At 30.6% G+C, this 15,298-nt stretch overlaps 1 protein-coding gene and 1 long non-coding RNA gene across 3 annotated transcripts; both read left to right on the top strand.

Moving 5' to 3' along the window:
- The first annotated feature begins 731 nt into the window (after positions 1-731).
- LOC143195608 (E3 ubiquitin-protein ligase RNFT2) lies at positions 732-3,825 on the top strand. Of its 2 annotated transcripts, none has more exons than XM_076402878.1 (6): positions 732-1,115; positions 1,175-1,529; positions 1,595-1,922; positions 2,006-2,088; positions 2,542-2,757; positions 3,119-3,825. In XM_076402878.1, exons 1-6 carry the CDS (start codon positions 934-936, stop codon positions 3,350-3,352), a joined length of 1,398 nt encoding a protein of 465 aa, XP_076258993.1. In that variant the 5' UTR covers positions 732-933; the 3' UTR covers positions 3,353-3,825. The 2 variants fall into 2 exon arrangements, with proteins under 2 accessions (XP_076258993.1, XP_076258992.1); XM_076402877.1 differs by having other exon boundaries at positions 1,166-1,529.
- A 4,873-nt stretch (positions 3,826-8,698) lies between these two features.
- Positions 8,699-9,933, top strand: LOC143195609 (uncharacterized). The gene is made up of 2 exons (XR_013005567.1): positions 8,699-9,497; positions 9,747-9,933. It is a non-coding gene; the product is annotated as an uncharacterized LOC143195609 (long non-coding RNA).
- The last annotated feature ends 5,365 nt before the right edge of the window (positions 9,934-15,298 follow it).

The raw sequence follows: 15,298 nt of genomic DNA, 5'->3' as shown, positions 1-15,298 counted from the left end.
CTTTCTAGAAAGTCTCAACAACAATGTCGTCTTTATGGAGTTTTATTAAAAAACTCTTTGGCTTTGATGGTGATGATGATGCTAGTGATAATGAAAATGATGACAATGTGAAGAAAAATAAATATAACAGGAATAATTATAGACCAAATAATAGAGGTGGCTATAACAGTAACTATAAACCGTACAACAGGTCATACCAAGGAACAAGAACAAGACCAAAGCAATGGAATCCGCCAAAAAGTCCGAATGAGGAAAATACCACCGACAAACCCAAACCGGAATTCGATCATAAAGAGTATTCTTAATTTTTGATAACTTATTTATTAGTAAAAAAATAAAGTTTCTGTTAATCCACATTTTTATGGAGTGTTTACTTACCCACAAGACAATTGATACCGTTTGCGAAAGCAAATGTTTGCAGTTCGTAAATAAAAAGTATCAAATATATTAAGTGTATTCTGATGTAAAAAGTAATATCATTACTATACAATAAACAATATCAAGTCTTATATTTGATAGGTTGATTAAAACCTAGGCTGCTAATGGATAACTAGTATTTATTCCAACTATTCCAATTTTTATGCAAAATAAATTCAATAATAATCAATTACTTTTACCCAATACATTTGTATAATATTTAAACATCCTACTTGCAACTTATCATATCCATATGTTTATATTTGGTTGCCTGTACCTCTATTAAAACAGCTGTTATTTGACATTACTGATTAATTCGTTTATTTGACCGAGAATAAAATTAAAAGTTCATAAATAAATAGCAGAAAACAAGGTTTAATTACATTCAAAAACTTAATCTCGTGAACTATTGAACTTTGTATATACGTATTATACGTATATTAATATTTACAGTTGCATTTTACATAGAGACCAAGAAATTACCGAATAAGTAGTTTATATTTTATCAAATAAATTATGACTTCAAGTAATCAAACTAATAATGCTCCGTTCCAAAGAAGTCAGTCAGCCGATTTTGCATATCCGCAACCCAGGTATGGATTACTAATGGCACATTCCAGTGGTACATTACCAGCAATGTCCTCCCCAATTAGTTTTCAGAGGAGAACTATAGAAGGAGCTCGTCATTTTAGAGAAAGGTAACGTTTGCTCATGCTTTATTTTCTTGAAACAAGATTTATTTTGTTAGTTTTAATAGCGCTTTGCGACAAATTGAGCCTCTAGTGGAAACAGCTAGAACAGTAAGACAGAATGCACTGACTATAGGTGAACTAATATCCAGGTCATCACAGTCCGAGGCAAATGTTAATAGTACAAATGATAATCATTCACTTGTGCAGCAACCATCATTGAATTATATATCAATAAATCTTGAAGGGGCCTCCACAAATGATCAGTCAATAAATCAACAAAACAACCCTAGCAATAACAATCAAGAAGACCAACATCATGATGTTTTTGCAAATAATGCTGGCCAACATAACATAGATCTGCCAGAAAATCCTACTGACCAAATTAATGTAAATCCGATTGAGGCACAGCTAGCTTTTGAGGTATTAACAGATAAAATGAATAATAGATTCGGGTTTAAATATCTATATTATCTTGTTTCTTTAAGGTTTTATTAAAATATGTGCCCTTTGTATTGATACTTTTAGCAAAAGCTGTATATGATTTTCACGAGGGGATTTTTATTCTTGTGATATTATTTGGCACCTTTACACATGCTAATACAACAGTGAAACATGAAGCTTTGAAGAGAGCTAGACGTAGTATTTGGACGTTAAGTGTTGAGCTCTGTTACATTTTTGTTTGTATTGTTTCAATACATTACTTGTTTGAAGATGATTTACATAATTTTAATATGATACTAAATTTAGTCCTAATTAGGACATTTAACCATCCATTAACAGTATTAAATTTATTATGGATTGTAACAATAACAGGTAAGTTTTGAAAGTATCCATTTAATGTTGTTTTTTTAAAACATAGTTATCATCTACTTGTTTATCTGTAATATTATTTTTAGATTTTACATTGAAACTGATAACTGTTATGATAAAAATTATGCTTACAATGTTACCAGGAAGAATCATTGAATTTATAAAAAGGGTATGAATATATTTGTTGCCTTTATATCTAATACATTAAATTCCGAAGTTAACATCAGTGTCATCTGTTGTCCATCATTTTATGGCAGTTAATGGTGATTAATATGGAATCATTTTCATTAGTTTTAGCATTTGTTGTTTATAAGTGACATTTAAACTTTCAATGTTCGCTTCGAAAATGTCTTCTGACTATGACTTCATCAGATTTATATCTTGTTGATATGATTCCGATGTGTTGGAACACCGCGAGATACACCTCGCGACCGATATATTTCTTCGATACAGTATTGCTGTATTGAAAAATAACAAAATGTGGAAATTAATGGAAAATATTTTGGTTCAACTAACTTCTTGGCATACGCTTATCAGTGAATACGTATTTTTAAAATTTAATTTTTATAGTTTAAAATTTGATGTCAAATTGCTTTATACTACAAGTAAAATTATTTTTTAGGGAAAAATCTATCTGTTTATTGAGGCAATTTCACAGTTGTACAGAAGCATAGCAACAATTCAACCATGGCTTTATTATCTTCTGGAATCATATCAGGGTCCTGAAAAGATTGTAGCAGTATTTTTATCTGCCTTTTACATGATTTCTAAAGGCTCTGACCTAATGTTTAAAGTTAAATTACTGAAGACGACATTTTTTAAGTTGCTGCAATCAGTTGTAAGTATTCAAGACATTATTGATTCTTGTTTAGTTTTCAACACATTTAAACAATTTATTCTTACACAAATAACATCCCTAAGCCTAAATATAGAATGTATTGGGCATTTATTCAATTGTCATTGTCACAAATTTAATAAAATATGTTACAAGGTCATAGAGTATCAATTGTCTATTTGTTTTTAATTGTTTCAGCTATATTTATCATATTTATCTATTTTTGTCTGTATATAATTATATTAGTCCTAAATAAATAATTATTTTAATAATTTCTTCAATTATACCGTGTCTCTAAAATAATATGAATTAATCTGCCATTTTCTACAGTGTTAACATTAGTTAATAATATTATTACTTTTAGTCTTTGGGTACGTCCCCAAGTAAAGAACAAATTCAAACAGCCGGCGATCACTGCCCAATATGCCATGATAATTACAGTAGTCCGGTACTATTGCAATGCCGCCACATTTTTTGCGAAAGCTGTGTATCCACCTGGTTTGACAGGGAACAGACCTGCCCATTATGCCGAGCCCGTATCGTTGACGATCCTTCATGGAGAGATGGATCTACTTCTTACTTTATTCAACTGTTCTGAAACAAATTCTCATAGAACATTCTGGTGATAATTAATTATTTTTATATATTTAGCATTATATTTAGGTTCTTTTACCATTGTTCAAAGGTAGAGAAGTAATATTTTTGATATTAACTTCACTAAGTTATACCCATTTATTTTCTTAAGAAAATATAGTTTTTAAGGAATTTTGTGCAATTTTTATAGGCTGCTTATGGCTCAAATGAAGATTATTAGAATCTCAAACAATTTAAAAAGCCTAACATGTTCCAAAAAGTATTTAAGCCATTATTAATTGTTATGATAAATTATATTATCATTTAGTACTGTAGTAATTACTACAGCATACTTATATTTCGCCGACTTGTATATACCGGAAAGTAGTCATTGTTATGTAAAATAAACTTAAGACTGTCTTGTTGTAGGGGTAGAAATATTTCTATATATGTTAAGAAGTTGTATATTCACTGTAATATATTAAAAATTAAGGGAATTATTTTCTTGGTTATTTTATAATCATCAGAAGTACTTTATTGGAAATTATACATTACAAAAACTCTTTGTTTAATACCAAGTTTAACAGAGAGAAAGTAAGACTCAATCTTAAATAGTGTTTGATGGATACACTCTCACCGGTGCAGCTAGTTTAAAACTGGGTAAGTCTTGTGAACTGTAATACTTCTAGCTTTAGCACCTGTAATACTTTTTATGGCCACACAATCTTGCTTTGTGTTATCATTGGATGGATTGGATGTCCTCGTTTCTAATATATCATGAAGCATCGACAATGCTTTAAGAACTTTGGTTTAGCACGTTTATATCATATTGATTAATTTTTGGGTGTTCTACATGTTTAATGTCTTTGGGTTATATCTCCTAATGATACAGCTAATATAGCTCATGTCCACCTATCTAGTAGTACACAAATATAACGAAGTGACAATTATAGTTATGGATTCTAGCTCATTTGACCAGGTAATTTATTTGCTTTTTATTCGAACGCAAACCATACACTCGATCAATAGTCGAGTATTAATTCTAAATTCAAGTTAGCGAGCCACAATGAATTGGTTTGATGCATTTTAAGAACCTCTCGAACAATTTTGACTCGATTATATAGCAGTGATGTGATATTTTATCTTTAGATACTTTCTGTAATCTTCCACGACATACTACAAATAAAGGAATAGGCCTCTTGATCATCTTTTAAGTGTTTTATCTAGTTTATGAGCACAGTTTTATCAACTTGCCTTATACTTTCTTGCTGGGAAGTATATTTTTTGTGGTGTAGTTTAAGCCTGGTGTTTTGTTTTTTAGTATCGGGATGTTTGATGTTTTTGTAATTGCTTTTTTACAATTTTTCTTTTGTAGTCAGTTGTTCAGTTTAGTTGTATGGAACATCAAGATAATACATTCTTCTATATCCATTCCAATCGGCGCATTTGTTCATTAGGTATGTTAGATGACACATAATTATTAATGTCTTGTTTATTGCCTAAAGAGTAGGGATTTATCATGCTTTATTGACCAATACTAGTGGACAATATATTGTTTTATTGGTAAACAGGTATACATATTTACTTAATTTAATCACTTAGTATAATTGTATACTCGAAAAGACACACAAGGTTTAACGTTTGATATTATTGAAACTTGGATCATAAAAAATAAAGAGGGGTCTGGGGTAATATTTATGGCAAATATATTTAAATGATTATTGAATAACAGGCAGTGCAAATTGTGTCTTCCTATTATAGCTTCGATTTTATTATAAATAATTATGTTCTCTTTAATTATAACATGTCAAAAATTACAATTTAAAATAAGATATTATATAATGTTGGTCGCTAATTGATAGCATATTTTAAAAGCGAAATACTTATTGATACGATAAATAACAAATCATTTCAATCTCTGAAATGTAGAACATGGAACATAACTAAAAGCCCACAAGGCAACATAACAAATTAGATCTGATTCGATGGTAATTTTGGGATTATTAATTATATTTGACGCATCTATCATTAATGGTTATATCATCAATAATTATTAGATCATAGCTTATCGAATTATACAATACTGTTTTAATTATATAGAGCGTGTATAAATAATATTAACCAATTTGCTTGTATTGTAATTTTTACAAAAATATATTTAAAGTTTTTGGTCGTAAATAGGCAGCCAAAAATACTCCATTATATTTTCCAACAAAAACAAGCTTTTAATAAAACCATTAATATTTTTAATGAAGTCTATTGAACATAAAGGCGCTACTTCCACTCTCTAGTCCACAAACCTTGATATGCAAGTATTTACGACTAAACGTTCCAATATTTAACAACTCTACTGCAATTAAGATCAATAGCACACCGACTGATTAAACAAATCGTGAAACAACTGTGGTCTTGATTTTTTTTTGAAACGAGCCTTCTGATACAAATAATAGCCATATCTATATTTTCAATGATGTTTTAGAACATGATCAAATATAGAAACAATGAAATAATTTGTTTTAAGGAATTATGTTTTTCCAGCATTTACACATTTGTATTTAGGTATGTAAAACATTCATAAAATGTTTGACACCATATAGATGCAAAAGCTATTGCGTAATACTTATTCTTTCTGAGATAACAAGAAAGGCGCAACAAAAACATCATGTGATTCATCTCGAGAATGGCCCAAATTTCCCTCACGTGACACCGAATGATGAAATCGCAATATTCACCTTGTAAACGGAACCAACTGCTTAAAGAAAGTTTCTGTTCATATGGGCTTTTTCAAGGACAAGAACGTTGTATGTTTTATGTTTTGGTAGGCTCTTAAAATAATATATCATTAAGTTAATGTGATTTACCACATGTTAAGGTAACCTGAAACTATCCAAAACCTCGTAATAAGCAATAAATCAAAATGACAAGTCGGTTAATCAAATCAGGATATGTAACATTAACACAGTAATAAATATTCTTTTTTTTTAATAATGTATATTTTCATGTATTTAAATTTTAGCTAAATAGCTACAATACATAGAAAACGACAAATTGTAGGAAAAAAATTAGAAATAAATAAAATAATAAATTAGAATAAAAAACGGGACCCTAGATAAGAAAGGGGACGATTTATATATTACTTATTTAAATGTGATCTCTGGTAAAAGTACGCAAAAACTGATGGCCCGAAAATTTAATGTCTTACATCCCTCAAAAGGCTGCATGTCCCTAACGCTTTTATGTATACTTTCCAGACTAACAATTTTCTCTGAAATAATTTTATTAAATTATGTTTATATCAATAAAATAGTTTGTGTGCTCACTGTTCTTATACATTTCGTATATTTGATCTCGAATAGAGCCAATATCAAGATGGTCAAGATTCGTCACCCACTTCGTATTGTTCTTCATTTTGTAAGCTATGTTATTCACAGTGCCCACACTATTCACAGTAATATTCAGCGCAGCAGCAACACACTAAAAATCTTTTTAATAAAATTGCAGCAATTTATAATATTTAATATCATCAATAATTAACTATCTAACGGAATTTACGGACAAAAGAGGCATTCATTATCTCGTTCCTTTTTTGGCATTTTCAAACAAAGTGATATGATATATTACGGAGTGATTTAAAATTTATCAAAATAATCAAAGCCCTAAATTAACGTTTGCCGGCACCTGCAGTATTTATAACTAATATGTTGAATAATTTTGCGTATGTCTGACAACCGGACGACTTTGACAGACACATTAGAACTTTGAATAGACTATATGTATTTTTCTTTAGTTGATCAATTTATTTTTGTTATATTTTAGAGCCTTCTTTTACCTTCTAGGGTATTTTATCTAGACTGGACCTATGGTTTAACGTGGGCTCCGAACCATGGTGTCCTAAGCTTTAAGCCTAACGACTAGCGAATGACCAGCTTGGAGATCATCCCAGAAGACATCTGGTCTTATCCAGTCTGGTTGCTGGCATTACTGGGATCATTTTCCTTGTTGGATTTTTCACTCTTGCCTAAAGACAATCACAAATGTTAAACCATTAGAAATATAAATGTACGCGGCCATGCTCCAGAAGGATTCGAACCCGCGACTATCACAACAACACAAGGACCGTCCTGACCGTATGAAGGAAATAATAAAGGTAATTATATACATTTCATAGATATTTATTAATAATAGTATAAATGATGATGAACAAGTAAACAAAATGGTAATCATAAGGAGCTATATCTGATGAGTTAGAACTTTATAGCCATTTTATTTCGCTTTCGTGTCGATGTTGATGGCTCTCTTGGACTAAACCATGACATTTTACGCTTGGAATTGTTGTAGTAGTTCCACTTTTCACCGCCAGTTAAGATATGCTACAAAAAAACTCTTCTTATGTCTCTGACAAGCAGTGAAACGGTGATGTTGAAATAATTTTATAATAGTATGTAACACGTATTGTAGCCATTTTATCTCGTTTGATATGTTCTATCAACATCAATACAACATGTATATATAGAAAGATGTCAAAATCATCGAATTTAACAGGTAGGTTAATAGACACCGATTACCGCTGATCAAAGTGCATAATAATTTTAGCACATAATACAATCAACTGCATAATTGAAAAAGCATTTTATTAATAACATATAAAAGAAGATGATTAAAAAGTTATAAATTAATAAGGTTTTAAATATATTAACAAAACAAAATGGCATTTAAATCAAATAGTAATCCTTTTAATATAATGCATATAATATTTTTCAGAAATTCGAGTCCTTCCAGTTTGTGTAAATAATTTGTACGAATGTATTGTACAAAATAATCATCTAAAATATAAAATAAAGGTAAAAAAGTGGCCATCAGTATTTCTTATATTTTTTACTTTTTATATCCTGAAAAATTCAATAATTATAAATAACACCGCCTCTTCAGTTCTTGTAATTAATAGACAACCGTAAGACCTAAGTAATTTATATAAAACTACAATAAAATAATTAAATCGGAAATTTAATAAAAATAACATTCGGGACATTTTAAATTTTTACATTCACCTTTTTATACCCTGTACTGTTATGAAGCAGCATGTTATTTTTCCAGCTCTCCTATAATGAATACACACAATGACCAGGATTAAATAACGTAGTCAATAGATTAGACAACACGTAGAACGCAGAAAAGTTTAGGCAATAGGCAAGACACATAATATTGCAACAGAATATTTTTATATATATTATATGTTTATTTTCTAATGCAATTTTATAGTTTAATATATTTGTAGAAAATATGCTATAACAGTATTTTTGAAAATATTCTTATTTTATATCAATAAGACAAAAAATTATAAATACATAAAAAATGGGTAATCGGCTTGTTATATAGAACAGTAGTTTACATTTCGTTTACATAACATATATACAATGTAGTAAATAAAATGTTGTTAATCGGGTTTTTATAAAGAATTTGAATGTGGTAAAAAGAGGTAGATACATAAATTACTTGTTTGATGATTTGAAACTCAGTTGACGAAATACTATCTCTACTTTGACTCTCTCCCACTAGATGAAAAAAATGAAATTATATCGTTAATCTTTTAACTGTTTGTCCTGTTTAAACCATTTGATTTTCAGGATAAGTAAGCTCTCCTCTCCAACCAACTTTCTAGTTTGATCTGTAATCACATTCCCGCCATTGCTCAAATCTCTCAAATTTAGACAAAATATGTCACGAAAGATGATCTTAAATAACCCATTTTTAATCAGGAATATCCTCATTCATAGGGACACTAAAAACCTTAACGTAGCCGATTTCCTAGATAATATGCAAGGTACGAATTTACAAAATCAATAGTAAAATAGTACCAGTACTAGAGCTTTGAATATAGATAAGAGAACCAGTATTAATTAAGTATCATTTAGTCTCTACGTAAATTAGGTTTGACGTATGCATAATTGAAAAAGCATTTTATTAATAATATATAAGAGAAGATGATTCAAAAGTTATAAATTAATAAGGTTTTAAATATATTAACAAAACAAAATGGCATTTAAATCAAATAATAATCCTTTTAATATAATGCATATAATATTTTTCAGAAATTCGAGTCCTTCCAGTTTGTGTAAATAATTTGTACGAATGTATTGTACCCAAATAAACATCTAAAATATAAAATAAAGGTAAAAATGTGGCATCAGTATTTCTTACATTTTTAACTTTTTATACCCTGAAAAATTCAATAATTGTAACACCGCCTCTTCAGTTATTGCAATTAATAGCCAACAGTAAGACCTAAGTAATTTATATAAAACTACAATAAAATAATAAAATCTGAAATTTAATAAAAATAACACTCGGGACATTTTAAATTTTTACATTCACCTTTTTTATACCCTATGCTGTTATGAAGTAGTATGTTATTTTTCCAGCTGTCCTATAATGAACACACACAATGACCAGGATGAAATAACGTAGTCAATAGATTAGACAACACGTAGAACGCAGAGAAGTATAGGCAATAGGCAAGACACATAATATTGCAACAGAATATTCTTATATATATTATATGTTTATTTTCTAATGTAATTTTATATTTTAATATATTTATAGAAAATATGTTATAACAGTATTTTTGAAAATATTCTTGTTTTATATCAATAAGACAAAAAATTATAAATACATAAAAAATGGGTAATAGGCTTGTTACATAGAACAGTAGTTTACATTTCGTTTACATAACGTATATACAATGTAGTAAATGAAATGTAGTAAATTACTTGTTTGATGATTTGAAACTCAGTTGACGAAATACTATCTCGACAAAAACAGTGTTATCGTTATGGAACCAGTATCGCCCGGTAAAAACGGGTTGACTAATTCATTTCGCAGGAGTTAATAGATCAATCAGAACTGAGCGATTTTTAGTTGAAAAATTCTTATAGCGACTGAACTAACCAAATTATCAAACCGTAAAACGGAACGTAAACCGTTTCTGATCAGAAATGCCTTTTTCCACTTTTTTTCTTGGGTCTGGTCGATCAAGAAACGTCTACGATGTTTCTGAAATTAACAATCTTCAGGTATTGCACAGATATGTTTCAATAGTCACGTAGACGGTGCGCGCTAGTTCTTTGTGACGAAACGAAATTTGGGGTTTGGTTCTGGTAAAATTCACCAACGGTGAATTTACATCCTTGTTTTGAAAGAATAAAAAATAGTGTAATGTATATTGGCGCAAACTCATATTATGATATAATGACATGTTAATTATTTGAAAGGAATTAAATCATGATATGTATTTTTTGCAAAATAGCTCCTCATTTTTTTTGGGGTTTGTCTGTCACTCTTTACTAAACACACTTTTCACTGTTTATTATCAGCTTTAGATTTATCAGTTAATTATGAAGTAGTTAATTATCAATTTGTTTCTTTTAGTCAATTGTCTTACACCAGTTTTTGGAATAGAAATGAAGGATCTGTTTTTGTAAATATAATTTAATTTTTAGTATGTTTTATTTAACTTTAATACACTTATTCAATCTTCCTTATTCTTATCTCTTATTCTTATCTTCCAAGTTGTACGTTAATTTGACCGAAACATGCAATAAAGAAAAAAATAAATTAAAGAACTTCTCCCTCATCCGGATGATGAGCTGCTAAAATCTTACCTCACTAAAATCTTCCGCAAGGTAGTGTACTGGGCCCAGTACTATATCTTCTGTACACAGCCCACGAAACAAAATCATATCATATAACTTTTAAACTCTGTAGAAGAACATGTCAACTCCCGCAAGTAGAGGATGCTAAATAGCTTTGTATGCACCTAGATCGATGCCTAATTTGTAAGAAGCACATATTCGCCAAACGTAAACAACTTGGAGTTAAACTCTACTAAATGTACTGGCTTATCGGGCGCAAATTTAAGTTATCACTAGATAACAAGTTATTATTATATAAATCTATACTCAAGCCTATTTGGTCATATGGAATCTAACTATAGGGAACCGCTAGCAAGTTTAATATATCCATCATCCAACGGTTCTAAAATAAAGTATTGCGTGGCATTGTCAATGCTCCGTACTATATTTCAAATAAAGTGATACAACGCGATATTCCTCTAGAACCTATAACGAGTGTAATTCAATGTGTTTGTGTGAAGTACTTCTAAAGAGTGTCAGTGTAGATTATTGGACATATATAGACTTTAGAATAAGCTTAATAAATAAGACTAATTAATTAAAATAATATTTTATTCAGGAGACCACTTAATGAAGTAAATGTCATGTATATAAAATATAAACATAACAAATACTTATTGCCCTCTGGGCAGATTGTGACAATTAAGAGTAATAAAAAAGACTTGATTGAAAACCTTTTTCATCTGTTTCATCTTCACTATTTGTTTTCACATATTTTTACATCTATTTGATCCAAAATGTTGTATATAATCATTGAACTCTAGATCTTAGTAATGGCTGCAAAAAACTTGGAGGTCCCTACAATCTGGTAGCGTTCGTCAAATCATACCAGAGGAACAGATCTTTGCAAAAGCAAGTGTCCTCTAAAGCTTCCTCTTGCACTGACCCCATAAAACAATTTTCTTGGCCGATATTTATATAGTTAAATACAGTAAGGTTCACTACATTCACGATACAATACCATTTTAGTGCTCACCATAAGGGATATGGAACCAAGAACCCACTGTATGACTTTGACTCTCTCCCACTAGATGAACTAAAACGAAATTATATCGTTAATCTTTTAAGTGTTTGTCCTGTTTAAACCATTTAATTTTCAGGATAAGTAAGCTCTCCTCTCCAACCAACTTTCTAGTCTGATCTGTAATCACATTCCCGCCATTGCTCAAATCTCTCAAATTTAGACAAAATATATCACGAAAGATAATCTTAAATGACTTATTTTTAATCAGGAATATCCTCATTCATAGGGACACTAAAAACCTTAACGTAGCCGATTTCTTAGATAATATGCAAGGTACAAATTTACAAAATAGTAAAATAGTACCAGTACTAGAGGTTTGAATATAGATAAGAGAACCAGTTTTAATTAAGTATCATTTAGTCTCAAATTCTGATTGGTGATCTTTTAGATTATTACGATATTAGATTTATATGCCAAAAAGATTTCTAGTCAGATGGGCTACGGACTGCACTGTGATCTGAGTGGCGATTGGTTAAGAATGGTATAACGTTTTTGGTTCCAGTTTTATAATAGATAAAAACCCTCAGTGCCGTTTTGTATCTCCGTTTAGTTATCATTTTTTTTCTTTACATAAAACCTTGAATTTTTAAAGTAAATTAATAGTTTTTGTGTTGTAAACCCTTTTCCATTTTATAACTGGCGCAGTCTTTTCTCTTATATCTTCCGATTGTCAATTGTTCTGCAGTTACTCGAAACACTCCTTGTTGTAGTTAAATGGGAATTCGGGAAAAAGTTGGGCAGCTGAAGCTGTAAGGTCACAAAACATGAATTTAAGTTGGTCAAACACCCTTAACTCATACACTACCCCTAGCAAGAAACATTCAAGCTAGGAAAGACACCCCTAGTCCGTGGAATCTGGGTACATGCAACACAGTTTAAGATATACGGCCACCGTCGGAAAGGCGGATTGTAGTAGCCCAGTATCCCAGCCGAAGACTATTGAAATCTGAAGTCAACAAAACTTGAAAAACCATTCTAAAGTGGGATAACATGGACATTTGAATAACAGTGCCATTTTGAAGATCTCCAGAAGGTACAGGCGATACTCAAACACAATTTTATTAGAACTATAAGCTGTCCAGACGGGACAAAGGCCACGCCCATCTCTGTGATCTTTTCTTTAGGAGGAAGGTTTTATATCATACGACTAGTACTCCAGTAGCTACAGCCTACACTATAATCTGAGGTGCCATCTGTTAAGCATGGTGTAACGAGCGAAATATCTCTAGGAATGAACGTCAAGAGGGGCACTTATATACGAACAAAGAAATACTTTCAACACGCTTTATACATTATTGTTCATTAACCAAAGATATGTTAAGTAGAATAAATGTTGCTCTTTAAAGATGTCTTATATAAAAAGAATCACTCAACAACACCGAATAAATAATTTCTTCAAGATGTAATACGTATAGCATTTAACAAATTCAGTTTCCCAGAAACTGGTCCTGAACAAGAGAAAAAATTTCAAGCAATAAAGCATCGAACACTAAAACCTGTTTGATCGAAATTGAAAATTTCATAGAAAGTTGTAACAATTAAGAGCCACCTGTCACTCAGTCGGAGACCCATTCAGTTTCTCTTAATGTGTACAACCGACATAAGTATCCGATAAATTATCTAGATCCTACCAGAATCTCTTCCGAATGACGAAATGTAGCGCACCACGTTCACTTTCTGATACAATCGAAAACATCGTCTTTTGCTGGGTTCGCTTCTATTTATTGAACTTGAACTTGATATGTATAGAAGAACATGTAATGATGCCTGTATAGACGATATTGTGGCCTCGTACATGACTCTTCTTGACATTTAAAACGACATTTTTCCTGCAATAGACCTTGCTGATGCTAACTAGTTTTATGGGTTTGTTTCAGTTCATTGACTGATCTATTGTTTATATGCATTTTCTTATGGTTAGATATTCTTGAATGAGGTGATTAAATATTAATAGATATTTTTTAATTAATTATATCCTATATTAGATATGCTTAGTACAATATTATTTTACAAATTATGTTTTTTTATTATTTCAAAGTCTCCTTTTTACCAAAGAGGGTATATCTGGACGGGACAGTTTAACGTCGTTTAACGCGCAGATTGGAGCGCGCTTTAAAAATTACACTATCTCAAACGTCAATTTTTTTACAGATATAACTTTTACTCCGGGAAAAGTAAATACGTGGAATTGTCATAAAGTAGTTTTTAAACGACTTCAAACATGGAGAAGTTTCTATGTTCGATGTTCAGTGATTTCTCCATCAATTGTGGGCTGATTTCCAAAATTCTTTTTTTATTGCACTTTCGAGTGCACTTTCGAGGTGGTCCCATTAGAATCAAGTTGGGATCTGACGGCGAAATCCGTGCCCGGACCAAATCAACCACCAACAAAGGCACGTACAATGTTTTCATATATTTTTTTATCTAAAATAATCAGATATTTGTGTATAATGTTATTGCTGAGCTGATGCGACGGAAGACACAACTACTCAACGGTTAGGGGTTAGAGGATATTTCTTTAAATATTATGTACATATATGTTATATGTTAAATAGTATATAAAGTTAACTTATTGTATACTTTGAAAATATTTGAGAGAGCTGATGATGAAAGCAGGGACCGGACCACTACACCCTTGAGGGAATTTTGAGAAGTTTTTAGTAAGGATTTTCTTACTAAAATCGTAGAAATATTATAGGAAACTATATCTATGCTGTAGTGGTTAGGGTTTTCAGGTCATACGCGGAGGTTACGAGTTTGATTTCTGGTGGGAGAAACGACTCTTTGTTGTTATTCTAGTTTGGCTACAACATTTGTCAAATCACTAATAGTTTAAGTAGAAGACCCCGAGGCCCGAAGCTTTCATTATTTTCAATCATTGTTCCTTTATTCCTATTTTCCCTCATACGAGCTGTATCTTTATTTGCTCTACCTATTGTAGTACTTAATAAAATAACTGCGTAACTTATTAAGTAAATGTCTAATACTAAAAAGAGAAAAATTAAATATTTAAAAGAAAATTGACCCGACATCAAACAATAAATAAGGAAGTCACAAAAAAGTAAAAAATTATTAAACTTTGATTATAATATAGTTTACTCAAAAATAGTCATCTAGACCTATTGTGTAAGCCAAAGATTTTATTAAGCACTTAAAACACGTTTAATGTTTTATTAAATGTCGAAACCTCTTTGTACCGGTGACTAATAAACCAGTAAACGCTAAAAAATGAGAAAAACCTAATAACTAGCACAGGAAA

This window comes from Rhynchophorus ferrugineus, unplaced genomic scaffold, assembly GCF_030347505.1.
Source record: "Rhynchophorus ferrugineus isolate W39M unplaced genomic scaffold, kcgeb_rfMv2 rfM4, whole genome shotgun sequence".
Classification (NCBI taxonomy): Eukaryota; Metazoa; Arthropoda; class Insecta; order Coleoptera; family Curculionidae; genus Rhynchophorus; species Rhynchophorus ferrugineus.
This window is presented reverse-complemented; position numbering and strand designations above follow the sequence as displayed.

What these genes read in the sequence shown, in the direction of transcription:
- LOC143195608 (XM_076402877.1), top strand. Translation starts at nt 934, where the DNA reads ATGACTTCAAGTAATCAAACTAATAATGCTCCGTTCCAAAGAAGTCAG. An exon ending in GCTCGTCATTTTAGAGAAAG is followed by an intron (nt 1,116 to 1,165) that starts GTAACGTTTGCT and finishes TTATTTTGTTAG; the next exon opens with TTTTAATAGCGCTTTGCGAC. An exon ending in ATGGATTGTAACAATAACAG is followed by an intron (nt 1,923 to 2,005) that starts GTAAGTTTTGAA and finishes TATTATTTTTAG; the next exon opens with ATTTTACATTGAAACTGATA.